Genomic DNA, 25,578 nt, shown 5'->3' with positions numbered 1-25,578 from the left:
CCTACTTCATCTTGTTTTTTTTAAATTTTTTATGTAGTACAGTCAAACCTGTCTAAAACGGTCACCTTGGGACATGCATTTAGTGGCTGTCTTATGCAGGTGGCCTTTTTATAGAAATGCCTTTAAATACAGTTTAAATTATTTTGTACACATTTACTGGCCATAGAAACTATATAACAAGACTTAAAGAACTTTTAGGTACCCCTAAAGGCCTAAACTGAGTGGTATATAGTATTATTTCGAAGGTATTATTTGAGATAACAATTTAACAAAAATTAATCATTATTAATGATGTAAAAATTAATTCAAAATGGGCGTGGTACAATAGGCGTGGCTATCTGGCCGCCTGTACACAGTGGTGGTCTTTATCAGTCTTGATGGAGATTAATTCTGTCGGTGACCGTTAACCATCTTACAGAGAGACCGCTGGGACAGGTAAGTTTAGTATTACAGTCATTGTCCAAAAAATTGGGACATTAAATAGTGACCGTTTTAAAGTAGCTGGCTGTTTTAAGCAGTGACCGTTTAGACAGGTTTGACTGTACAGGGACTTTTGTCCGATTTTGGAGCAATTAAAAAAATTTGTAAAAAATTCAATTTTGATCGGAATCAGCTCAAACTTTCTACACAACATAAGAACATGTATATGTATCAGAAAATGTAATAAAAATGGAGAATTCTCTACTTTCCATTTTTGGCAAAATTTGGCCCAAGACCATGTACTATAGTACAGGGACTTTTGTCCAATTTTGGAGCAATTTTAAAAATTCGTAAAAAAATTCAATTTTGATCAGAATCAGCTCAAACTTTCTACACAACATAAGAACATGTATATGTATCAGAAAATGTAATAAAAATCGAGAATTCTCTACTCTCCATTTTCGGCAAAATTTGGCCCGAGACCATGTACTATAGTACAGGGACTTTTGTCCGATTTTGGAGCAATTTAAAAAATTCGTAAAAAATTCAATTTTGATCGGAATCAGCTCAAAATTTCTACACAACATAAGAACATGTATATGTATCAGAAAATGTAATAAAAATGGAGAATTCTCTACTTTCCATTTTTGGCAAAATTTGGCCCAAGACCATGTACTATAGTACAGGGACTTTTGTCCAATTTTGGAGCAATTTTAAAAATTCGTAAAAAAATTCAATTTTGATCAGAATCAGCTCAAACTTTCTACACAACATAAGAACATGTATATGTATCAGAAAATGTAATAAAAATCGAGAATTCTCTACTCTCCATTTTCGGCAAAATTTGGCCCGAGACCATGTACTATAGTACAGGGACTTTTGTCCGATTTTGGAGCAATTTAAAAAATTCGTAAAAAATTCAATTTTGATCGGAATCAGCTCAAAATTTCTACACAACATAAGAACATGTATATGTATCAGAAAATGTAATAAAAATCAAGAATTCTCTACTCTCCATTTTCGGCAAAATTTGGCCCGAGACCATGTACTATAGTACAGGGACTTTTGTCCGATTTTGGAGCAATTAAAAAAATTCGTAAAAAATTCAATTTTGATCGGAATCAGCTCAAACTTTCTACACAACATAAGAACATGTATATGTATCAGAAAATGTAATAAAAATCGAGAATTCTCTACTCTCCATTTTCGGAAAAATTTGGCCCGAGACCATGTACTATAGTACAGGGACTTTTGTCCGATTTTGGAGCAATTTTAAAAATTCGTAAAAAAATTCAATTTTGATCAGAATCAGCTCAAACTTTCTACACAACATAAGAACATGTATATGTATCAGAAAATGTAATAAAAATCGAGAATTCTCTACTCTCCATTTTCGGCAAAATTTGGCCCGAGACCATGTACTATAGTACAGGGACTTTTGTCCGATTTTGGAGCAATTAAAAAAATTCGTAAAAAATTCAATTTTGATCGGAATCAGCTCAAACTTTCTACACAACATAAGAACATGTATATGTATCAGAAAATGTAATAAAAATCGAGAATTCTCTACTCTCCATTTTCGGCAAAATTTGGCCCGAGACCATGTACTATAGTACAGGGACTTTTGTCCGATTTTGGAGCAATTAAAAAAATTTGTAAAAAATTCAATTTTGATCAGAATCAGCTCAAACTTTCTACACAACATAAGAACATGTATATCAAATTACTTTTGCTTGTTCCTCTGGCTCCAGTGTAGAGTAAAGTGGTAACACAACTAATGGTTGGTTGCTATTGGAAACGCTAATAAACTCCGCCTCTTCATTACTATCGGAATCACTGTGATCAGAACAGCTGCTATCATTAGCTAATACATCTTCTGATAATATGGGATAGCTAAAAAGGGCGGGGCAGGTGATAATAATTAATTATACTAATTAACTTACTCATCTAAATTAACGTAACTATCCTTTCTCCTCTCCCTCTCTCCTAGTTTGTCTCGATTCTCTAAACACAAGTCTTTATATTCTTCCTCCTCCTCTTCCCTTGTCCCAGGAGGTCGGAGTGACGATGAGGGAAAGGTTGCTTCCAGTTTCTTTACCAGCTGTAGTATCTCTTGTCTCCCAGTTAGAAACACCAGTATGTGTCCTCCTGGTAAGCTTGAGTGAATTTTACAAACTTTTCTGTAAGCAGCTAAGACATAATTTAGTGGCGTCACTCTATTAAAATGGACAGTAACAGGAAACTGCCTGGACTCAACCTATTAATAATAATAATAATAATAATAATAATAATAATAATAATAATAATAACAATAATATAAAAATAAAAAATAAAAAAATAATAATAATAATAATGTGTTTGTCAGTTACCTTGACAACAGGAGGTGGGGTTGGAAAGAGGACATGGTTTTCAGTAAAGTCCTTGACTCTGAGTGTGGCTGACATTATTATCAACTTTAATGGACGCTCGCTCTATAAAAGGAAAAACAAAGTGTTACTCTCACGTTTTTAAAAATTGATTCATAAATCACTTTATTTCTTAAAGGAACAATCCTGGAGAGGAGCCCTATTAGGATATCGCTGTAGACACTTCTCTCATGAGCTTCATCAATGATAAGGACAGAATAGTTTGATAACAAGAAGTCCTACACAATGTGACAATATGATGATTCAATTATAATAATACTGATTCACATCAGGAAGTTCAAATACAGTAACGTGTACTCAAGGTCAGTAGCAGCTGTATATTAATACCATATCATGTGTTTAAATACTGTACATGTACTTTCTACAAGTAAATGTACTATTGAAATGATTGCAATGACCTTTGATCTCTAGCTCCAGTGAAATGAGCTCATGTCAATAATAATTACTCAGCAAACACGGCAACTAATTACATGTGTATATGTACATTAGCAGCTGCAACGTACAAGTACAAGTACATATAAAGTACATATACTTTCTCAATTTCTTTAAGGAGGACTCCATCAGTCATGAACTTTATTTCAGTTTTTTGAGAGACAGTTCCTTCATATCTGATCTGATAAGAGACTTGACTGTACATTAAAAGACACAAGAAGAAGAACAAAATATGTAAATGGAAGAGCTAGGATGAACATGGCATTATACAAAAAGCATAAAACGTTTACCTGCTGGGCAGATCCATTTCATACCCCACCCTTGTTGCCATAGAAACAGCGGCAACTCTCCTAGGCTCGGTTATTCCAATGATGCTTCTCTTTCCTGACTCCGCCCCTAAGAGGGTGTGGCCTGACTCGTACAGGAACTGAGGGACTTGAGTTGTCTTCCCACTACCAGTCTCTCCACATATAATGACCACTGGATTCTCCTTCACTGCTGCTATAATGGAGTGCTCCTCCGATAATATTGGGAGAGATAAACGAGAGGACTAGCAAATAATAAATAATAACAACAACAACAACAACAAAAACAATAATGATAATGATAAACATGTATATCAATGATAGCCACACCAGAATACAATACATGAAAACCATTAACTATGTAGATTACAATAGTAATTAGACTATGACATCATTGAATGGAGTCATAACTACCATAGAGTATAGTTATGACACTTCATATGACATCACATGCTGTGATTGCTGTCTACTAGGAATAACTGTCTGTGTATCCATGGGAACAGGAAGGAAAGAGAGCAGGTGTCATTATTCATTAATTACAATAATACCAGTCCACTCACCTGGACTACTCCTGACCTATTGACACTCACATATACAGCAGGAGTAGCAGGGGGAGGGGCACTAATGGGAGGGGCACTGGACGAGGGTAATGAAGAGGAGGGAGGGTCAGGTGAAGATAATAAACAAGAGGATTCATTGGAAGCACAGTGTCCATCAGTAGATATAGTCCCCTCCTCCTGCTCAGTCTCCATTAGTTCATGATGGCTAGTAGTCTCTTCTGACTCCTCCTCCTCTTCACTTGATGATACATCACTGGACGAGTCCTTTAGTTCACGAGGTTCCAAAATACGTTTCTCAACTAAATGACGTCTTCTTTTCCTTTGCTTTCTCCTTTTCACTCCTCCTCCTCCTCCTCCTCCTGGTTTGTTGATTAGTATGTTACCAATATTTGGACCACACCCATTCTCTTCTATCAGTTCAAACGAGTTATTAATTAATGGAGGAATGTCCACTGATCCTCTTTCAATTAATTCTCTACATAAATACATCAGAAAATGTAATAAAATTGAAAAATCCTCTCCTTTTTATTTTTGGTAAAATTTGACTAAAATCTCTGTACTATTATAGTACAGGGACTTTAGTCCGATTTTGGAGTAACTTTTAAAATTCATAAAAAATCCAATTTTGATCGGAATCAACTCAAACTTTCTACACAACATAAGAAAATGTAAATGCATCAGAAAATGTAATAAGAATGGAGAATTCCCTGCCAGATAATGAATGCCCTGTGCTATTATAGTGACATTTCTTGATACATACTTGGCTGTCAGTTTATTCTTGGAAAGGTCAGTTGATCGATGTAGCAGTTTCATTTCTGATGACGACAGAGACATTGACTGTAAACTGTTTATTATTGCAGCTCTCTAAAGCAACAGTAAATATAAAAATAATAACAATCACACAGTTCATGTAACACAATAATTACATGAACATGACTACAATTACAAGCTCACCTTTTCTTTTTTTCTTTTATTTTCAATTACTGCTTTTAATTTCTTCTTCTGTCTACTGCTCAGTCTCTTATTTGTTCTACTAGTCTGGTCTGCCTTCTCTTCATTACAGCTCTTATTGGTCCGTGGTATTAGTACAGTGTAGTTTGTATCAGGTGGTGCTTGGCCGCCTTTTACACTCACAGCCTTCCCTTGACGAGCCTTTTCATTGAACCTTCTTCTCTTCATTTTAAAACTATTTCACGTGGCCAGAAGGAGATAATTATAATCATTGCTGTAGTGCCAGCTGAGCCCCACCCAAATTTTGCTCAAGTTGCTTGTATTCATCTTATATTTAGGTATTAATGCACTTTTGCAAGCTAATGCAAGCTAAATAATGAAATACTGCAAGCTACTAGAGTCTCCTGTAGCATTTAAAGCATCAACAGAATTAATCGTACAAGATCATGATGATGAGAAAACGCAATTTTTCGTTAAACCACGCCTACTAAACCGCAATTATTTTTTAATGATATTCATACCAGTCTAAACCACGCCCTCTCATAATTGTCTGTTATTTTTGCTTCTTTGAAGGTTGTCAAAAGGACAGATCCAGTATAGCCTAACAGGATATATTATACACACACTGTTTAGCTCCTGGCCCTTATCTCTCCCACGTCTATAGTCGTCTCCTCTTGTATCTCTTGCTCTGCCCCCTCCGTCTAAACAGAGTGACTGGACTCCCCACAGTTCATTTCCGACTGCATTGGCAGGCTACTGTACCATTATCTGAACTAAAGGACTCTCTCTCTCTCTCTCTTTCTCTCTCAAAGAGCTAAAGAATTATTATCTCTCTCTATTCCAGCTGATCCCAGTCTAAAGTGGTGATGTTAATAACTTAAATCAAAGTGACAGTGGACATCTTTAAAAACAGCTACATATCCTCTTGAAAAGGAGTCCTACTTCACTTTAACACACATCCCCCTCCCTCTCCTCTCCTAATGTCAGCCACTACTGCTACTGCAGTGTACAGCAGCAGCATAGGACAGACCCAAGATGACAAGAAGGACCTTTTCTCCGTTACTAAAGGGAAGATGAAGGTCCAGCAGAGGATGATTGATCTAACTGCAAGAGAACTGGAGTCAACTCGCGTTTCATCTCAGTCCATACCTTCTGATGGAAGCAGTGACGCTCTGAAGGAGAACATTGTACTAGTTGAGGTAAATTAATCACAGCTATTTAACATTAATTAACAAACTTTAGCCATTTTACTATCACCCTTAACTTGTCACCCTCCAGCTCTCTCTCTGTTTTATTATATTTAGCTATACTGTACACTTGCAATTCTTTGTCGTTCATTGCCTTTCCTTCCCTCCCTCCCTCCCTCTCTCTCTCTCTCTCTCTCTCTCTCTCTCTCTCCCTCTCCTAACAGAATAAGCTCATGAAGCTCTTTTCTCGTCAACTGATGCATAAGCACATCTGTCTTAAAGAACTAATTAACGCTGGAGGCGTGTCTCATTTTGATTTCGAACAAACAAATGACGAGTTAGACTCATTGATAAGTTTTAAAATGTTCCTAACCGTTACTGGCCTCGAAGAACTCTCAGTTAAGGTACTTAAGGTTTCATGTACCCCTACTATTAATATTTTTATTATTATTATTATTATTATTATTATTATTGTTTTTTTATTGGATGTACTTATTTCTATGGGTTTAGCATTAGTTGTGTGTGTGTAAGTACATGTACTTGTGTATAGTCTGTCTATCAAAGGACACTATTTAAAGTTCAAAGGAAATTTACATACATCCTGTCACTCTATGGCACTGCCAACAGTACACAAATAATATACTAATAATATACTAATAATGTACATCTTTTGATGCGTCCCCATCCCACGTTTTTGGAGGGATATGACTATACACTGGAGCAGCTGAATATGTTCTTAACTTGTAATTGCTAAATCCGTCAATACACTTCATTTCACTTTATTAATGTGTATGGTCATATGGTTCATATTGTGTTTGCTGAGGCAGTTGTTAACAGATTATAGTTGTACTATCTTTTATCTCTCCCTCTCTCCCCCCTCTCTCTCTCATTGTGTGTGTGTGTGTGTCCATTCATTATTTATCTTCAGGTACAGCAGTATAATGTCAGTAGGTGTGTATGGTGGAACTGTGATATTGGTTGTTAATTATATTTAGTCTGTTTTCCTATGAGATCAAATGGCAGACAGACCCTATCTCATGCCAACTGTCTAATAACTCAATCACACACACACACACACACACACACACACACACACACACACACACACACACACACACACACACACACACACACACACACACACACACACACACACACACACACACACACACACACACACACACACACACACACACACACACACACACACACACACATAGAGAGAGAGAGCTATTAGTAATTGTAAGATTTCAATACATTAACAGCTACTGTATAGGATGAATATCAGGCTAATGTACATGTATCTCACTTCCTTTGTTTGGGCGGCTAGTTACCAGCTGGTATAAACCCTGTACATAATCTTGTTATTATTAATGTTATTGTTACAAGTGATGATTAGTATCTAGTCATTTTGCAGCTGTGTACTAATTTTAAATACATGTACATGTACTGTTTTGCTGTGTGTCCATTTATTCTGTAGCATTCCTTTCTGCCTCAGTGTTTTTCTTATTGCCATGGCAACAGACTGTATTCACCTCTACTAACAGTAATCATGGGCTAACCCTCAAGCTATTACTGTCTCCTTTTTCTCCCCCTCCCTCCCCCCTCTCTGTCTCTCTCTCTCCCTCTCTGTCTCTGTCTCTCTGTCTCTCTCTCTGTCTCTGTCTCTCTCCCCCTCCCCCCTCTCTCTCCCTCTCCCCCCTCTCTCCCCTCTCTCTCTCTTCTGGTATTATTGTCAGTTGTTTAGTGGCAGGTGCTAAATTGCCTACATGTACATTGTACAACTAATAGTAATTATTAATTCCTAAAATTCATAATTATAAACCTGTTTGTGTATGTACAGTATAATTGTAGCTATTATTATCCCACCTGGTGTTGTCTCTCTCTCTCTCCTTGTAGTCATTATCCAGTGAAAAGGAGAAGCTCTCTGTTGATAGGTTATTCCAAATGACGCCTCAAGAGCTACAGTACTTGTTCTCTCGTTTGGAGATAACAGCAAGAGACTGTCACAAACTGGTCTCCCTCCTGGACCTCATGTCCCTCTACTATGGTAAGTGAGTGTATCCTCAGCTGTTTGTTACTTCAAGGATGCACATTCCTTGAATTCCAATCATTCCTTCCTATTTAACTTCCCAGACTAATTGAGAGAAGTAATGTACATGTACTGTACACGACTGGCTTACAAGCACTGCCTAGTATGTTGATGTGTACTATTGGGCCCACTCACTATTAAGGGATGGAGGGAGGGACTGCAGCATATGTTTAGTATAATTGTTACTAATTTATTCTCACACTCATTTAAGAAAAGTTCCTGTACACATGATGATGGTAGGAACTGTGTGTGGCTGTTCCTATGTGAACTGATCATTTGTAGTGTCTCCATTGATCAGTGAACTGGATGTTAGTGGGTTGAGAGAATAAATGTACATATACAGTGTATCCATACTATACACGTATGTACATGTACATACAGTATAATGTTCATGTACTTCAAGCTCCTTAATTCATCAAAGCACAACAGACCATGTGGGTAACATAGTCTCCTTTGTCTTATCTTGCTAGTTTAAAGTAGACTATACAATAAAGCTGCCATTATTATTATCAATATTTATAGTACTCATGACATCAAACAGTTTAATTATTACACAATGACACTTGTCTTTATAGAAAAGTGGGAGAAAGGAGAGAACCCTCCCCCAGGTCTTTATGACGTCCGACGTAACTCTTCCTCTGGTCGTCTCAACTCCCTCACCTCACTCGAGAGCAGGAAGGACTCAACCTCCAGTCACACCATATCACCCCCGGCCGGTAACCATGGCAGCAGAAGCTCCACCCCCCTGACCCCTCTCACCCCTTCCTCAACTCAATCTCCCTTTCAAGGATTAGTCCATCAAAACTCCACCCCCTCCATCCCAACCCATTCTGTACCTTACGATAATATACGAAGCACCAGTTCTTGTGGGTGTGGTGGCCACGCCCTCAGTGAGTCCTCGGGTCAACACTTAAGCTCCTCAATGTCCTCTCTTGGTTCTGATTTAGGACTCCATGTTGCCCATAGCAACGAAACGACACATCTACCAACCGCTAGCAACCAATCCCATGATGTATATCAGACCACACCTCCTGCCCCGCCTACCTATTCATCTTCTCTCAGAGCTAAGAAGAAGATTGGTCACACTCGCTCTCATTCCAACCCTCCGCTGGCTAACCTGATAATGCCCGAGGCTGTTCCTGAGAACTCTGTTCCTGAGTATCGTTCCCCTAGTCCTCCTTATTATAACGGACATGCCCCACCCACAAGAACCGGCTCACATCCATCAATAATTCACAACAGCATCGCCAATAGCAACCAGTCCCTCGCTAACTCTACTTCTACTAAGTCACACCCACAAGTACGTCCATACATTAATGAGTACAATAGCTACATTGTATCCACTTTGTTACAGTAACAATCTTGACTGCTTCATGTACAACTGACAGCCATTATACAATAGCTTAATATTGTCTTAGTTCAATTTAATAAAAACTCATTTTCACTTGTTTTGTGTTAATTACTCCAGGTCAGGCGACTCATGGCTGGTAATTATAATTTCTCTCGGTCCATATCAACTGATCTTGGGGACGTTCAACCCGACCCTCCCCTCCGCTCCAACTCTGAGGCCAGTAGCGTCCAATCAGCATCACCACGGCAACGGCGCCTCAGTAAGGAAGTTGGTACGTCTACATCAATGGTGGACCTCCCCCTGATACAGTGTAGTGTGGAGCAGAGTGAGTTCCCTTCTTCTTCAGTCAAGTCACACTCAGTTCCTCGTCTGGCTAACCTTACCATCAACACTACCACTGGAGGTACGGTACAGTCTCTTCCTGCATGAACCATGTTCTATTATGATTTGACAGATTAAAGTGTCAATTTATGATAATTGCAATGAATTTAGATCATGATAGGCTTTGGGCAAATTTGCAACATGTACATGTACATGTACACTAGTTAATTAATTAATTAATTAATTATTTATTAATGATAATTATTATTATTTGTTGCAGATCATAACTCGACCAGTGTTCCAACGTCCCCTCGGATACCAACCAACTACAACCCAACCGGAGTAATGGGACACAAGATTGACCACAGGTAAGTATACTGGAAATGTACAGAGTTTTACTGAGTTTTACTAACAGGTTCATCAATCACATATTCTTTGGAGTCCAGGAATGCGATTATTGTAAGAAGTCAATGGTTGTCAGCGGCTACAGGTGCAGATACTGCAAGTAAGCCACACCTCCTTTTATTAATAAGCCACACCTCCTTTTAATTGATAATTATATTGTTTTTGTAGGAGCAAATTTCACAAAAACTGCTCAAAGTTGGCCCCACCCATCTGTGGTCTCCCTAAATATTTTCTAAATTATGCTCGTCAGCATTTCATGATGTCTCCATCGCACGAGAGTGTCTATCAGGTTAATAAAACCGGGCACCTCACCTCTTCTGGTGAATATGGATCCTGCAACACTCCAACTCCGTCCTCAGAGCAGCTCAGAGAAGAAACCTTCTTTATACACGACTTGAACAGGGAACCTTCTAAAAGTAATTAATTATTTATTATTATATCATTAATAATGTTTTTTCTTTATAGATCAGTTCAGTCCCGTTACCAGTACAAAGAGGCCTCATCCACCAGCTCCATCAAGCCCCGCCCATGACCACGCCCCATTCTCCTCCTCCCACAGTACCTCTAGACTGGAGGTGCCTCAGTTGTTCTTGCCAGGTGTAAGGTCACACTCCAATTATCGTCACCCTCACCACCACAGGGTCCCTCCTCACAGCACAAGCTCCTCCCCCTCTACCTCCAGCCAGTCCAGTCCTTGCCTCACTCCAATGTCACCGCGGTCACCATTGGACCCTCCGGTAGAGTACTCTGGTTTCAATTCTCTTCATCGTTCCATTGCCATTGTCCTCAGTACTGACGATAACACCAGTAGTACTGATGAGGAGGGGGATGGGCCTGATGGTGAGTTCTACGAAGGATCTGAAGGTTTCACGTCTGATAGTTCTAACAGCAGCTTTAATGAAGTGGGTTTGGTTGGTCCCGCCCACAACAGAGGGCTAAAGCTTCCATCACGAGGTATTGCAGCTCAGTCTCTGCCTAACCTCTTAATGGCCGAGAGACGACAGAGCAGAGGGGGAGGAGCTAATGGGGAGGGGCTTTATGCTACATCAGAGGATAACCTACAGTCATGGTATGACAGGAAACCTTCTCTCTCTGGTACCATATCAACGGCTGATTCCAAGACCTCAACCCTGGTCGGGAGTATAATGGTATGTTCAGGAGATCAAAGGATTGCTGTCTGCTACCTTCTAATTGGGCAATTTATTTTATTCCAATTAAAGTGCATTCCAACCTTTTCTCCTATTTCAAATTTTGTCTGCAATTGTTAGACAGCAATTATAAACGTCATTGAAAGAATATTCTATTTTTAACGTTATTATTATTCATTTATTCATTTATTAGGAGGGTTCGGATGATGATGATGACTCTTATGCTGATTCAGAAGGTGTTGGTAGTTCTGGAGGTTTGGATGAACCAGAAGTCAATAAATACAGGATAAGAGTAAGTGTAATTATCATCATTATCATCATTATCATTATATATTGCAGCATAGGAACAGTGTTGTTGATGAGTGGATCATTCCGTACAACGACTTGAAGTTACTGGAGAAGTTGGGTAGTGGCCCAGTGGCTGAGGTCTATAAAGGTTACTGGCATGGGGAAGTGGCCGTTAAAAGGTTCGTACTCCCAAATGCAACACCTAAACAAATCAATAAATTCAGAGAAGAAGTAAGGGACCTATTAATTATATTATTAATTAATTAATTGATTAATTAATTAATCATTAGGTGGCTGTTTTAAAAAAGATTAGGCATGAGAACCTTGCATTATTCATGGGGGTGTGTCTGACCACACCCAACCTAGCGATAATCACAAGGTAAGAACTGCAATGTACACGTATACAGTTATTAATCTTGTTCTCGTACAGTTACTGTAAAGGGTATACTCTTTACAAGTTGCTCCACTATTGGTCTGAGGCATTCTCTTTGGAACGACTGGCAAACATTGGGAGACAAATTGCACAGGTACAGGCAGCATATTCAATAAGTAATGTGACAAATGGTGTAGTTTTTGTCAATTAGAGTCAATATTATTATTATTATTATTATTATTATTATTATTATTATTATTATTATTATTATTATTATTATTATTATTATTATTATTATTATTATTATTATTATTATTATTATTATTATTATTATTATTATTATTATTATTATTATTATTATTATTATTATTATTATTATTATTATTATTATTATTATTATTATTATTATTATTATTATTAATTCTCACCTTACAGGCCATGGGGTACCTACATGCACGAGGTATCATCCATAAAGGACTCAATACCAAAAACATATTTTTGGAGAAGAGAGACCAAAAGGAGAAGGTTATAATAACGGACATGGGACTCTCCTCACTGAGCAGCTTATTATACGACAAGTAAGTCGAGCAGCTGCTTATAATACTTCAAATTGGGCCAAAGTCCCTGTACTATAGTAGAGGGATTTTAGCCAAATTTTGCCAAAAATGGAAAGTAGAGAATTCTCCATTTTTATTACATTTTCTGATGCATATACATGTTCTGATATTGTGTAGAAAGTTTGAACTGATTCCGATCAAAATTGGATTTTTATGAATTTTTAAAGTTACTCCAAAATTAAACAAAAATTCCTGTACTATTAGTAACGCAGTAGCGTTACTAATAGTACAGGGATTAATTACTAATTTTAAAGTTGTCCAAATGTCAAATTTCATCATCACTATGTTTCCTCTAGTACTACCAGTAAAGGAGGTGTGGTCACTTTCCCGAGGGCTCAGTTATATTCTCTGGCCCCCGAGATAATTCGAAAGATATCGCCTACTCCAGTTGTACAGATTGATCAAGAACCTTACTCGTACAATTATGCAACTGATGTTTATGCCTTTGGGTAGGTTTTCAATTAATCAACAGTCTCATTATTATTCATTGCCCCAGGACTATCCTGTACGAACTCATCACCAAACGGTTTCCATTTTCCACGGACAGTCTCGGTTTTGCCTATGAATTTGAAGTGGTCATATTTCTTGTTGGTCACGGTCACCGACAGCCTTTCAAGGGCGAGACTCCAAAGAAGCTCAAGGTATATCTCTACTGTATTCCTCGTACTTGTTCATGTCAGTATATTTTCAGGATATTGTATGGGAGTGCTGGTCCCATCAGCCCCAGGACAGACCCCCGTTCAGTGACCTCCAGGAGAGGCTGGCCCGACTCTGCAGGAAGCACACGCCCATCACTCGGTCTCCTTCTCATCCAATTAATCTTTCAAAATCAGTTGACAATCTTTTGCATATTTAGGTATTATACTTTTATTGTCTGTTTTCCTGGGAAACACCCGCCATGTTTTTTAATTTCCCAGGAAGATACCGCATCTTTCTAGCTTGTCATTGTCATCATTTTATTATTCTTAATCATGATTATTATTATTATTATTATTATTACTATTATTCACATTATTATTATGTTCTGGTCTATTTTCTTGTCAATTGTTTCGTGCTATTTTGTATGACGAATATTATAAAATAATTATTAAATTATCTGTGATTTTTTGGCCTTCCCTCCGTTTGCTTGTGCTTTGGTTTGGCTGAACACACAACTCTTCTTCTTTTCTTTCTTGTTACAAAGCGACACGAGCTACACCTGAGCTTAAGGGATGCGACTGTCTTATAGGAGCAGGCCTGGAGGCACAGGAAAGGAGAGAGTACCAGCCTGTGGTTTGGAATCATTTGGGTCAGGTACCTGGGCAGAACCTTCGTAATGGCAGCCATTTTGAAATTAACCACACCCACAACTGGGTCACGTGATGCATTAAGGGCTGGGTTAGATCACGTGATTCTTTACCCTCCCATTTTTGTTCTGGTAAGTCGCCCTCTCTCTCTCTCTCCATTTTTATTTTATTGTTTAGTTACTTCATATTGTCCTTCTCTCATCATGTCTGACGCTAAATACTTCACTACCACAAAGAAAGGTAGAGTATCTACTAGTAGTACCTTAACCACACACACACTCTCTCTCCTTTACAGGTGAATTGGCAGAGTTGAGAGCTGACCTCCAGGGAGACAAGAGAGATAAGAAGAAAGATGCCATCAAGAAGATCATTGCTAACATGACGGTCGGGAAGGATGTCAGTTCCTTGTTCCCTGACATTGTCAATTGCATGCAAACTGACAACCTTGAGCTCAAGAAGCTGGTCTATCTCTACCTCATGAACTATGCCAAGTCTCAGCCCGACCTGGCAATATTAGCTGTCAATACATTCTCAAAGGTAACGAGGAGGAGGGGCTAGTACTTTAATTGAGTGTGTTACATGTATATTGGGTCAGTAGTGTTTCATGATTACTAGTGATCATGTGTTGATCATGTGTTACTCCTTAGGATTGTGAAGATCCTAATCCTCTCATTCGGGCACTGGCCGTTAGGACGATGGGTTGTATCAGGGTGGATAAAATAACTGAATATCTCTGTGACCCACTGAGGAAATGTTTAAAGGTAAGAGTGAGAATATCTATTAATGACCCCTCCCCCTCCCTCCCTTATAAGGATGAGGATCCTTATGTGAGGAAGACAGCCGCAGTCTGTGTTGCCAAGTTACACGATATCAACTCTCAACTGGTTGAAGAGCAGGGATTCCTTGACCTACTCAGGGAGCTACTCTCAGACTCTGTTCCCATGGTAACCATGTTAGCCACACCTACCTACTCCACCCACTTCCCTCATAGGTCGTTGCTAATGCTGTTGCTTCTCTAGCTGAGATCAGCGAGACGTCTCCTGCAGCTGCTGATCTCGGGGAATTAGACACGCCTGCTATTAATAAACTCCTGACTGCTCTTAATGAGTGCACTGAATGGGGACAAGTCTTTATACTGGACTCTATTTCTAATTATCACCCGTCGGAGGAGAGGGAGGCTCAAAGGTACATGTACATATCCTATTAATTGATTGATTGATTGATTGATTAATTAATTCAGTATTTGTGAGAGGGTCACTCCTAGATTATCTCATGCTAATGCAGCTGTTGTCCTTTCGGCAGTTAAAGTACGTTTAGTTATTAATAGTTATTGGTTGATGGTTAATTAACAGGTTCTCATGCAAATGATGGATATACTACCTCAAGACTCCGGCTACCTACAAGGACTCACACGTAAACTAGCCCCGCCCCTTGGTATGTTTAATTACTAGGCGTGGTTGATTATTGATGGGTGTGGTTTATTAATAGTTACGTTGTTGTCAACTGAAGCTGAGATACAGTACGTAGCATTGAGGAACATTAATCTTATAGTTCAGAAACGGTGAGCTATGAATATTAATAAGCTATGAATATTAATTAATGGCTCCTCCCCTTTAGCCCCGAGATCCTTCGTGATGAGATTAAGGTTTTCTTTGTTAAGTACAACGACCCGATATACGTGAAGCTGGAGAAACTGGATGTCATGATACGACTCTGTACTTCACAAAACATTTCAAGCATCCTATCAGAACTTAAAGAGTAAGTACATGATGCACCAATGCACATTATATCAAGGGATGTATCTAATAAAAGTGGAGAATTCTCTCCTTTTTTGAGACCATGTACTATAGTACAGGGACTTCTACCCGATTTTGGAGCAACTTTAAAAAAAATTTTTTTAAATTCAATTTTGTAGTTTAAACTTTCTACACAACATAAGAACATGTATATGTACATGTACAACATTATTAATGTATTATTAATTATTAAATATTATTATTATTATTTTAGGTATGCGACTGAAGTTGATGTAGATTTTGTTCGTAAGTCAGTTCGTGCCATTGGACGCTGTGCCATTAAAGTTGAAGTAATTAATTAATTAATAATAATAGATTGATTAACAATTATTAATTAACCCAGTCTTCAGCTGACAAGTGTGTCTCCACTCTAGTGGATCTGATACAGACTAAAGTGACTTATGTAGTGCAGGAGGCCATTGTTGTTATCAAGGTTAGTTTACTGGTGTGTACTGAGTTATACTGAGTTATATCGTTACAGGATATTTTCCGTAAGTACCCAAACCAGTACGAGGGTATCATATCAACACTCTGTCAGAACTTGGACTCACTTGATGAGCCTGATGCAAGGTAATTAGTGGGGGGTGTGGTTTGTCATTATTGACTCCTCCCAGGGCATCAATGATTTGGATATTGGGAGAATATTGTGACAGAATTGACGAAGTTGAAGAAATACTTGGTTCCTTCCTTGAAGGGTTTCAAGACGAGAATCCTCAAGTACTTATAATTAGAGAATATACTGTTAGTATTCATATCTAAAGGTTCAACTCCAACTACTGACAGCTGTTGTGAAACTCTTTCTCAAGAAACCAACAACAACCCAAGAGCTGGTTCAGATGGTTCTCACTAAAGCCACTCAGGTACTGATCACTCTTGACCACACCCATTACCCCACCCCTAGGACACTGATAACCCTGACCTACGGGACAGAGGCTACATATACTGGAGACTCCTCTCCACTGACCCAGCAGCTGCTAAGGTGAGGCATCAGTTCCTTTAAATCAACTGATGATCCTTATCTCTTGTAGGAGGTGGTACTAGCTGAGAAACCTGTCATATCGGAGGAGACTGACCTTCTGGAACCCTCCCTTCTGGACGAGCTCTTGTGTCACATTTCAACTTTAGCTTCAGTTTATCACAAACCTCCTTCAGCCTTTGTGGAGGGTAAGATACCAGTGAGGAAGATAACACTGGACAAGAGACCTCAGCAGTAAGTGAATATTTATCATCATCATCATCATCATCATCATCATCATCAATATTATTATTATTATTATTATTATTATTATTATTATTATTATTATTATTATTATTATTATTATTATTATTATTATTATTATTAGGTCGGAGTCAGAGACTACAGAGGATCAACCTCCTGAGCAATTGTCTGCAGTGTCTAGTGATACTCAGCCGACGCCCCCCCAGGACCCCCAGGATCCTGGGACTGGGGACCTCCTCGGGGACCTACTCTCTCTTGACTTACCCTCTTATAATGCAGCCCCGCCCACTATCGGTGGTAAGTGTGTGGTCATTAATTATAATTAATTATATTCATAGGAGGAGGAGGTTTGGCAGAGTTTGATATGTTATCTGGTGGAATAGGAGGTCTTCAAGTAAGCCACACCCTCTATACTCTAATTAATGCTCATCACTAGTTGGGTGGTCCTCTTGGTGGTGGTATGGTGACGGCCCCGCCCCCAGCCTCAATGGCAGGGCTGGGTATGGACTTCTTCTCCTTATCTGCCCCAGCTCCTCAACCAAACAACTTAGTAGCACCTAAAACAGTAATGATATGAGAGAGAGAGAGCTTCATGTTAAAGATGGCTCTGTCTCTTTACTGTAGGTTTGGCTCAATAGCACTCAAGGGAAAGGTCTTGAGATATCGGGTACTTTTGCTCGAAGAAACGGTAAAGTATTTCTAGACGCCACCTTCACTAACAAAGCACTGGGGCCCATGTCTGACTTTGCTATCCAGTTCAACAAAAACAGGTTTGAAATACTTGTTTTAGTAACTGGTTTAATCTTTCTTCTAGTTTTGGATTGGCTCCTGCTGCCCAGCTGTATGTCCAAAGCCCTCTCTTTCCTAACCAGCCATTTAACACATCTCTTGAACTGGTTACTGGTTAGTTAATAATAATAATAATAATAATAATGTTCTTATTACTTGTAGGAGGTGTGGTGATGCTAATGAATCCTCTTGATCTCCTTCAGGTTGCTGTCAAGAACAATGTGGGCGTGTTTTATTTCAGCTGCAATATTCCCGCCTACACACTGTTTGTTGAAGATGGGAAGATGGGTGAGTATTGGCAATGAGTTTGAGTTCATTATTGATTCATTCTTGATTCATTATTGATTCATTACTTCAGATCGTAAAGTGTTCCTCTCCTCTTGGAAAGAGTTGCCTTCGTCTAATGAGGTCCAGAAAACTCTCAGCTATCCTTTGGCAGATCTTGACTCAGTTAAAACTAAACTTGAGGCCAACAATGTCTTCATTATTGCTGAGCGTACGGTTGGAGAGGATATGCAGGTTTGACGGGTTTTTGGTATTTGAACTATTTAAATATTATTTTATGAGCAGGTGCTACTGTATGTGTCTACTAAGCTGATAAATGGACTCACTGTCCTAGGGGAACTGAAGATACTTAGAAATGGACAGACTACAGTAAGATTTATTTATTTAGTTTTATTAATTTACATCTATTTATTCATTTAGTTGTCTCTCAAGACTAATGCTATGAATGTTGTTCCTTTGGTCCAGTCTTCTCTTGACGCCATTTTGAGTCAGTAGTTCTGGCCACGCCTCCTTGTTGATCTTAATAACTATTAATTAACTAGTTTAGGATATTTCATTAGCTGCTTTGTTAGTTTTCATTAGTTTTATTAGTAGTATTATGCCACACCCCTTTTATTGTTAACGACCATTGTAAACCAATTAACTCATTTCATCAAAAGTGACTGGTAGTGTATTCCCTGATGCATATAGATGTACTTGTGTGAGCTGATTCCGATCAGTAAATTGAACTTCATTATAAACAATAAACTTATAGTGTACAATTGAGACTACACATTAATTCAGTAATAGACAGAGTGTCCAGTGCTGTTGTTACTTCCGTTAGTTATTGTTTTGTTTTTAGTTGCAGCTGTTGTTAGTTTCTTCCCTCGTCCTCTCTTGTGGCTCCTCCGGTTGTTCCTCCTTCCCTCCAACATCCTTTGTGGAAGGAGCTTATGTGCTGCCAGGTTTTTAAAGTATTCTCCAAAGAACCGATCATAATCGTGAGTCCTTCTATCAGCCTCAACCCGATACCTTTCTCTGCTTTCAAGTTCTTCAGTAAATCTTCTTTTAGCCGAGAAGAGAAGGCTCCTGTTCTCAGTGATATCTTTCACAACGAGTTCTAAACTGTTAGTCTCGGAACAGCTGCCCTGACCAGTAGAGGATGATATGGTCTGAAGGAGGTCTCCAATCTTCTTATTCAAATCACTTTCATTCAAACATGACCTCCCTTCTTCTTCATTACTAGCAGAAGGAGGAGGTTGGGGTTCCTTCTCATCAGAGATATTTTCCACGTCAATGATTGAGTCTTCACTGCTAATCTTCTTTCCCAGTACTCTTTCCCTAGCTAGGCCATAAGCAGTGTCCAACAGTCTTCTCTCCCTGCTGTGGTATCGCTGAAGGTCCTCCGATAGTTGAGGAAGTGGATCTGGTATGAGTGCCATGAGGTTGAACTGTATTCCGTCTCCTTCGTTCAGTCGTCGAGTTATTATCCTTTTAAACAGGTCTGTCCAGTGTTCAGACTCCGCCCAGGGACCATGGTCGATTGGCCACTCCTTCAATCCGTCTAATTCGAACAGCCTCTCCCCAATCGGGACAAAACTAACAAAGTGGTAGGTTTCCGATAAGTAGGAGGGTGTGGCTGCCAAGACTACGCCCCTTTTGGATGGAGGTGGGCTGGGTCTAACTACTTCAGGTCGAGCGTGTCTGTTGTGAGCAGTGGCTAAATCCGGCATGTTCCCTATTGCATAACCTCTTGCCTCCGGATCCAAATTATGACAAAACTCCTTCAAAAGAGGGAGGGTGTGACCTAAATCAAGCCCCTCCCCCTCACAATTAAGCAATATACTTAATAGTGCGTGGGTGGCACAAGAATTTGTTACAATTTGGTGTGCAAAGAACATGTTCCTCAGTACTGATGGCTCCGTCACGAAGCAGTCATCATTAAGGAAGGTCTTCTTCCTTGCTCGTCTCTCCTCCACCCACTGGAACAGGAACACGAACCCGTACACGCCCCCACGGAACTCCTGAGCATTGACATCATAAAGCTCCTCCACTTTAACTCCGGACACTCCAAAGTCCTGAATGAGGAGAGTAAAGAGACCGGGATCACTCTCCAGCTCTAACCACTCGCTGGAGAGATTGACAGGAGAAGAAGAGGACTTGCTGTTTGCCGCCATTTTGTTTTAAAAATTATTCACTTCAAACAAATATTCATATAATTAGAATATAGAACTATACGGCAAAATAATTAATAGTTGTACATTAATTAATTGAGTGAATGGGTATTGCTTTAATTTAGTAAGAGTAAGGGAGGGATATAAAGTAGGAGGAGTCAAAAATAGCATAGCGATAGAAATAATGTAATAATAATAATAATAATAATAATAATAATAATAACAATAATAATAATAACAATAATGGGTTAATAATTATGATCGTGTGTCCAGACGAATTGTCCTAATTTTCTTGTTATCAACGAGTACACAAGCAGCTTCATTAGTAGAGCCACAATAATGAGAGGACGAAAACACTGTTAGGAGGCGGCCATTTTGTTGCAACTAACAAACAAACAAACTGATGATGACAAGTGTCTATTAATATACTCTTATGTTACCTGAAAGCCTGTCTCCTTCACTTCATGGGCCCTAATCACATGGGAGAGATTGTTCCGCCTTAGGAAAGAATCCAAGGCATCAGAACTATAAATAAATAAATAAATGAATAAAATTATAAGTTTTAATTAACCTGAACATGTGTCCAGTGCCTCTTGAGTCATTATCAATGAAACCTTCATTACCGACCAGTTCCGTCCTTAGAGAATCATCATTGTCTTCATCTTCCTTCCTAAAATAACAAGAAATGTATCAGGAAATGTAATAAAAATGGAGAATTCTCTCCTTTCCATTTTTGGCAAAATTTGGCCCGAGACCATGTACTATAGTACAGGGACTTTTGTTCAATTTTGGAGCAACTTTAAAAATTTGTAAAAAATATAATTTTGATCGGAATTAGTTCAAACTTTCTACACAACATAAGAACATGCATATGTATCAGAAAATGTAATAAAAATCATCTCTACTTTCTATTTTTGGCAAAATTCGGCCCGAGACCATATACTATAGTACAGGGACTTTTGTCCGATTTTGGAGAAACTTTAAAAATTCATTAAAAATCCAATTTTGATCGGAATTAGCTCAAACTTTCTACACAACATAAGAACATGTATATGTATCAGAAAATGTAATAAAAATGGAGAATTCTCTACTTTCCATTTTTGGCAAGATTTGGCCCGAGACCATGTACTATAGTACAGGGACTTTTGTCCGATTTTGGAGCAATTAAAAAAATTTGTAAAAAATTCAATTTTGATCGGAATCAGCTCAAACTTTCTACACAACATAAGAACATGTATATGTATCAGAAAATGTAATAAAAATGGAGAATTCTCTACTTTCCATTTTTGGCAAAATTTGGCCCGAGACCATGTACTATAGTACAGGGACTTTTGTCCGATTTTGGAGCAACTACTTTAAGAGTGAGAGTTACCTGATTGGGTCATTCCACATGATGTCCCAGGCTAGAGGAGAGCCTTCTGCTGGCTCAGGTAAATGATTGGGTATGTCATTAATGGCTGATATGTACCCGCCCCCATGAGAAGGGTGTGGTATACCACCATGAACACAAAACACCTAATAACAATAAAATAAATAAATAAAAGTTAATAATGTGAACCTTTTCATCAATGACAGCTGCAACTGGCATAGCATCAAAGACAGTGTTAGTTGCCTCCCAAACTTCCTCACCCAATGACTCACCAAACTTATGATAACACTCACTGGAGGGAAGGAAAGGAGGTGGAGCAATGTAAAATGGAGAGTCATTACGTTTTATAAGTGAAGGACTCTTGTACTGATCTTATCTCGTGGTTCCCTCGGATGAGGAGAAACTTTGAGGGCATCAACAACTTCTGAGCAAACAAATAGGAAATGACCTAATGAATACAAATAATATACTAATAATATACTATTAATATACTATTAATATACTGAACCTCAAATCCAAAGTCCCCCCTATCAACATAGTCCCCAAGGAACATGAATGAAGCAGGTGTCAGTATAGGGCCCATGCGCCACAAAACCTTCTCAAAACATATCAAATCATGAAAATTACCATGAAGATCACCTGTAATAATATACTAATAATATACTAATAATATACTAGCGGTATACCTAATACGTAGCAGGGTGATTTTACAGGTAACAGTCTGTTCTCATTAGCGAATATATCGACTGCTTGAGAGCAGATGGTCAAGAAGCACCTGGCGACTGATCCCATATCAATAGCGCCCCACGAGAAACCGGCTTTAGCTCGGCCCCGCCCATCATCTCTGAGGGCGTGTTCAAAATAACGCAAACCAGAAAGCATCTCGTTAGACTTTGAGGCCTAGAACAATAATAAATAAATAAATAAATAAATAAATTAATAAATAAATAAATAAATAAATAAATAAATAAATAAATAAATAAACAGGTCCACATTATCCTTCCCTTACTTTATCAAATGCTTTGATGGAGGGGAGTCTATCAAAAGACGGTTTGTGAGGGTCCAACAGGTCCCTCACTGTCCCTGATACAGCTTCAGTACCCACAAGGTCCCATATGGTGGTAACGTCAGAGAGGGCACCACTCCTCTTCACCTAATGGAGGAAGGGAGCAGCTGGTTACTTAAAATGGCAGATATGGTGGTGTAGGGTACCTTGACAGAGTGGGTTGCTATGGTGAACCCAAGGTCGTTAGAGTCAGTAGCAGACATAGGACCAGTTGCTGGTTTGTCGGAACCACTAACTATTAAGAAGATAATTTTAACATTAGCAGCTGCTAATACATACATATACTGGTATCGTTCAAAGATACTTCCATGTGTTCATCATCAGTTTGAGGTTCCTTTGGTCTGATTGGCCTCAGCTTTACATTAAAGGGGGAGGGGCAAGGAGAAGGACAGTTTGGTCTCTCTGGGATATTGTAAGGGTCAGTTTGGTGCTTGACTGGGCTCTGGGGCAGACGGAACAAAACTGAAGTACCTCGGAACTTGAGCTGTCCCACTATCGTAAGGAACTTGCTCATGGAAAGACCATGGCTTTCCGTAACACCAAAAACTCTAAAATATCAATTAGTAATAATAACAGGCTATTAACAGCAAGTGTTATTATTACTTCCAGTTGTCGATCAGGGATTTTTCAAAAGTCTTTTCGTTGAGTTGGTTTTTAAATATAAAGATATCTCTAACCATCTCTCTATAATTACAGATACAAAATGGAGGATACATTGTACATGTTAGTACCTAAACTCCTGAAATGACATGAACCCTTTTCCCGATACGTTATAAAACCGAAATATAAACTGGCACCTTAGCTGACCAGAGACTGAGCCATGGGGTGTGGCTGGGTCCAGTGCACACAGACCCACCTGCAACTCTTCCAACGTCAAACCACCTTCAATACTAGACCTCAGGGACCTGAAATAATGTTACTATTAATAGCATTATGTTATTATTAATGGTGTTACTATTAATAGCTACAATATCTAAATATAGAACAGCATCAAACCTGAAGCAGTCAACAGTTTTGTCAGGCGGCCAACCAAATAGTTCCACAAGGTCACCAAATTCCTGAGCGTTGATCATACCACTGGGTGATCCACATATCCTCACAAACTCTTCAGCAATCTGATCCAATTCTAGAGGGAGAGAGAGGGGAGGGGTTGATGATAACCTTGTTTATTGATAAAGTGCCAACAGGGAGTCTGATGTTTGATAAACAAACCAGGTGCCTCCCTTTTCAAAATAATAATCATTATTACCATATTGTCCATATCCAGCTTCTTCCAGCATCTGTTTCTCCAGTATCCCGTGAATCCTCCTCAATCCATTGCCCTCTACAGTCTCCAGGAGTTCCATTGAGTGTACAGGCGCATTATTCTCCAGCTGGCTAACAAGACCCAGCGAGTACTGATCAACTATGATATTCTCTCGCTGGATCTCAGGACCCGACAACCAGAAGAACTGTATGGGTGTGGCCTGATCATACCTGGGCTTCACCTCATCAGCAACCACCACAATAGTGAGGACAGGGGGCACTGCAGTGTATTGGGTCAGTTTCAAGATGCCCTTTGGTTTACCGCTTACATTTAAATCCTAATAAATAACAATAATAATAATAATTTTCATTAAGCCCCAGATCATAATGTATGCAAAGCTTGTGTGGTGCAAAAAATTACCAAATTAGAACAAAGAAATGCAAAAGTAAGATTACTGAACTACTGACAGGTTATTATACTAATTTAAAACTAACATCCTCCATAAGTGATTGTACTACAGAGGCAGTGTCATGATCTTTAGAGACATCAAGCCCTTTCGACGGAAGCTTAAGGAGTTTAGTATTCTGATCCTCAACGAGGAGGTACTTCCCTCCTGACCTACGGAGCAACAGGACCACTACAAGATCCATCTCTATGCTTTCATTTGCTGTTTTATGAGGCACACCTCCTAATGGTTATGTTTAATTAACCAAACAAGACCTTGAGGATCACTTGATGGATTTTGTCTCTGGAATGTGCTGAGTCAGCATGAAAGATCACGTGATCGTAGAGAGAAAAGCGCGGGCTTTATTCCTTATAAAAAGGAGAGACCCAACAAGAAGAAACTCAGTGTCCATAGAATCTAGCGCACCTCCTCCAACTCATCCTCTCTCAAGAAAAAGAAGCAATGGCCCGTACAAAGCAAACTGCTCGTAAATCCACTGGTGGAAAGGCTCCAAGGAAACAGCTAGCCACCAAAGCTGCTCGTAAGAGTGCCCCAGCTACTGGAGGAGTCAAGAAGCCTCATCGTTACCGTCCTGGTACCGTAGCTCTCCGTGAGATCCGTCGCTACCAGAAGTCGACTGAGCTCCTCATCAGGAAGCTTCCCTTCCAGAGGCTGGTCCGTGAGATTGCTCAGGACTTTAAGACTGACCTCAGGTTCCAGAGCTCTGCTGTTGCTGCTCTTCAGGAGGCCAGTGAGGCTTACCTTGTCGGTCTCTTTGAGGACACCAACTTGTGTGCTATCCATGCCAAGAGAGTGACCATCATGCCCAAGGACATTCAGCTAGCTCGCCGCATCCGTGGAGAGAGAGCCTAAACAGGGCAACCATCCATTGAACTTTATTCAACCGGCTCTTTTCAGAGCCACCCATCTCTAACAAGAGATTCTCATCTGATTCCATCTTGTGATGTTTATTGATTATGTTTATGATTATATTTTATTTTAACACACCAAAAAGTCAAAAAACATTAAAAGTCACTGCAAATATTTC

General features: G+C 39.1%; 6 protein-coding genes and 1 long non-coding RNA gene across 8 annotated transcripts in view; 4 read left to right on the top strand and 3 right to left on the bottom strand.

Annotated features, from left to right (window-relative positions):
- The window catches only part of LOC100639436 (probable ATP-dependent RNA helicase DHX37), an 8,454-nt gene extending 2,979 nt beyond the window's left edge, over positions 1 to 5,475 (bottom strand). Inside the window, exons 1-9 of the mRNA XM_011411850.2 lie at positions 5,098 to 5,475; positions 4,904 to 5,007; positions 4,144 to 4,618; positions 3,569 to 3,828; positions 3,379 to 3,475; positions 2,951 to 3,064; positions 2,790 to 2,891; positions 2,364 to 2,677; positions 2,148 to 2,313 (exon numbers count right to left, since the gene is read on the bottom strand). Coding sequence (XP_011410152.2) covers positions 2,148 to 2,313; positions 2,364 to 2,677; positions 2,790 to 2,891; positions 2,951 to 3,064; positions 3,379 to 3,475; positions 3,569 to 3,828; positions 4,144 to 4,618; positions 4,904 to 5,007; positions 5,098 to 5,322 — 1,857 coding nt within the window. The 5' untranslated portion in view covers positions 5,323 to 5,475. The remainder of the gene's footprint in view (positions 1 to 2,147; positions 2,314 to 2,363; positions 2,678 to 2,789; positions 2,892 to 2,950; positions 3,065 to 3,378; positions 3,476 to 3,568; positions 3,829 to 4,143; positions 4,619 to 4,903; positions 5,008 to 5,097) is intronic.
- LOC109580228 (uncharacterized) lies at positions 38 to 285 on the top strand. The gene is made up of 2 exons (XR_002184136.1): positions 38 to 99; positions 167 to 285. It is a non-coding gene; the product is annotated as an uncharacterized LOC109580228 (long non-coding RNA).
- A 190-nt stretch (positions 5,476 to 5,665) lies between the features above and the next one.
- On the top strand, positions 5,666 to 14,106 carry LOC109580226 (uncharacterized). The gene is made up of 17 exons (XM_019993171.1): positions 5,666 to 6,293; positions 6,506 to 6,685; positions 8,181 to 8,331; positions 8,949 to 9,673; positions 9,842 to 10,127; positions 10,326 to 10,413; positions 10,461 to 10,550; positions 10,619 to 10,866; positions 10,916 to 11,598; positions 11,792 to 11,890; positions 11,938 to 12,117; positions 12,177 to 12,265; positions 12,317 to 12,413; positions 12,695 to 12,837; positions 13,173 to 13,325; positions 13,373 to 13,517; positions 13,568 to 14,106. The coding sequence occupies exons 1-17, from the start codon at positions 6,075 to 6,077 to the stop codon at positions 13,730 to 13,732; spliced, it is 3,741 nt and encodes a 1,246-aa protein (XP_019848730.1). The 5' UTR covers positions 5,666 to 6,074; the 3' UTR covers positions 13,733 to 14,106.
- A 157-nt stretch (positions 14,107 to 14,263) lies between these two features.
- LOC100639308 (AP-1 complex subunit beta-1-like) lies at positions 14,264 to 18,890 on the top strand. The gene is made up of 26 exons (XM_003384109.3): positions 14,264 to 14,293; positions 14,340 to 14,402; positions 14,458 to 14,699; positions 14,810 to 14,923; positions 14,975 to 15,106; positions 15,154 to 15,347; positions 15,403 to 15,469; positions 15,515 to 15,596; positions 15,651 to 15,723; positions 15,780 to 15,920; positions 16,173 to 16,248; positions 16,302 to 16,391; positions 16,440 to 16,528; positions 16,573 to 16,675; positions 16,720 to 16,818; positions 16,860 to 16,937; positions 16,987 to 17,168; positions 17,302 to 17,474; positions 17,516 to 17,571; positions 17,614 to 17,742; positions 17,802 to 17,947; positions 17,992 to 18,080; positions 18,129 to 18,254; positions 18,325 to 18,485; positions 18,537 to 18,620; positions 18,672 to 18,890. The coding sequence occupies exons 2-26, from the start codon at positions 14,366 to 14,368 to the stop codon at positions 18,744 to 18,746; spliced, it is 2,838 nt and encodes a 945-aa protein (XP_003384157.1). The 5' UTR covers positions 14,264 to 14,293; positions 14,340 to 14,365; the 3' UTR covers positions 18,747 to 18,890.
- LOC100639183 (ubiquitin carboxyl-terminal hydrolase calypso-like) lies at positions 18,878 to 20,429 on the bottom strand. The gene has a single exon (XM_003384108.3). It carries the CDS (start codon positions 20,405 to 20,407, stop codon positions 19,031 to 19,033), a length of 1,377 nt encoding a protein of 458 aa, XP_003384156.1. The 5' UTR covers positions 20,408 to 20,429; the 3' UTR covers positions 18,878 to 19,030.
- A 67-nt stretch (positions 20,430 to 20,496) lies between these two features.
- On the bottom strand, positions 20,497 to 24,776 carry LOC100639057 (uncharacterized). 2 transcript variants are annotated; one of them, XM_019993168.1, is made up of 16 exons: positions 24,580 to 24,776; positions 24,089 to 24,422; positions 23,836 to 23,965; positions 23,571 to 23,744; positions 23,443 to 23,523; positions 23,119 to 23,387; positions 22,986 to 23,074; positions 22,783 to 22,926; positions 22,460 to 22,673; positions 22,282 to 22,412; positions 22,115 to 22,221; positions 21,963 to 22,065; positions 21,777 to 21,919; positions 20,976 to 21,074; positions 20,845 to 20,929; positions 20,497 to 20,788 (listed from the first exon to the last, which is right to left on the bottom strand). In XM_019993168.1, the coding sequence occupies exons 1-16, from the start codon at positions 24,733 to 24,735 to the stop codon at positions 20,660 to 20,662; spliced, it is 2,388 nt and encodes a 795-aa protein (XP_019848727.1). In that variant the 5' UTR covers positions 24,736 to 24,776; the 3' UTR covers positions 20,497 to 20,659. The 2 variants fall into 2 exon arrangements, with proteins under 2 accessions (XP_019848727.1, XP_003384155.1); XM_003384107.3 differs by having other exon boundaries at positions 23,125 to 23,387.
- A 141-nt stretch (positions 24,777 to 24,917) lies between these two features.
- On the top strand, positions 24,918 to 25,553 carry LOC100634637 (histone H3-like). The gene has a single exon (XM_003384074.3). The coding sequence runs from the start codon at positions 24,993 to 24,995 to the stop codon at positions 25,401 to 25,403; it is 411 nt and encodes a 136-aa protein (XP_003384122.1). The 5' UTR covers positions 24,918 to 24,992; the 3' UTR covers positions 25,404 to 25,553.
- Positions 25,554 to 25,578: the final 25 nt, after the last annotated feature.

Source organism: Amphimedon queenslandica, unplaced genomic scaffold (assembly GCF_000090795.2).
Source record: "Amphimedon queenslandica unplaced genomic scaffold, v1.1 AMPQUscaffold_13500, whole genome shotgun sequence".
Classification (NCBI taxonomy): Eukaryota; Metazoa; Porifera; class Demospongiae; order Haplosclerida; family Niphatidae; genus Amphimedon; species Amphimedon queenslandica.
The sequence above is the reverse complement of the archived record's forward strand: the minus strand, read 5'-3'. Positions and strand labels throughout refer to the sequence as shown.

Excerpts from the sequence above, each read along its gene's own strand:
- LOC100634637 (XM_003384074.3), top strand. The coding sequence starts at position 24,993 with ATGGCCCGTACAAAGCAAACTGCTCGTAAATCCACTGGTGGAAAGGCT.
- LOC109580226 (XM_019993171.1), top strand. The coding sequence starts at position 6,075 with ATGTCAGCCACTACTGCTACTGCAGTGTACAGCAGCAGCATAGGACAG. Across the intron at positions 8,332-8,948 it reads CCTCATGTCCCTCTACTATG|AAAAGTGGGAGAAAGGAGAG; the intron begins GTAAGTGAGTGT and ends TTGTCTTTATAG. Across the intron at positions 12,838-13,172 it reads AGCAGCTTATTATACGACAA|TACTACCAGTAAAGGAGGTG; the intron begins GTAAGTCGAGCA and ends TGTTTCCTCTAG.
- LOC100639183 (XM_003384108.3), bottom strand. The coding sequence starts at position 20,407 with ATGGCGGCAAACAGCAAGTCCTCTTCTTCTCCTGTCAATCTCTCCAGC.
- LOC100639057 (XM_019993168.1), bottom strand. The coding sequence starts at position 24,735 with ATGGATCTTGTAGTGGTCCTGTTGCTCCGTAGGTCAGGAGGGAAGTAC. Across the intron at positions 23,966-24,088 it reads AGCTGGATATGGACAATATG|AATTGGATCAGATTGCTGAA; the intron begins GTAATAATGATT and ends CTCTCCCTCTAG. Across the intron at positions 23,388-23,442 it reads TCCCTGATCGACAACTGGAA|AGTTTTTGGTGTTACGGAAA; the intron begins GTAATAATAACA and ends TTGATATTTTAG.
- LOC100639308 (XM_003384109.3), top strand. The coding sequence starts at position 14,366 with ATGTCTGACGCTAAATACTTCACTACCACAAAGAAAG. Across the intron at positions 14,403-14,457 it reads CTTCACTACCACAAAGAAAG|GTGAATTGGCAGAGTTGAGA; the intron begins GTAGAGTATCTA and ends TCTCCTTTACAG. Across the intron at positions 15,470-15,514 it reads TTGTCCTTTCGGCAGTTAAA|GTTCTCATGCAAATGATGGA; the intron begins GTACGTTTAGTT and ends GTTAATTAACAG.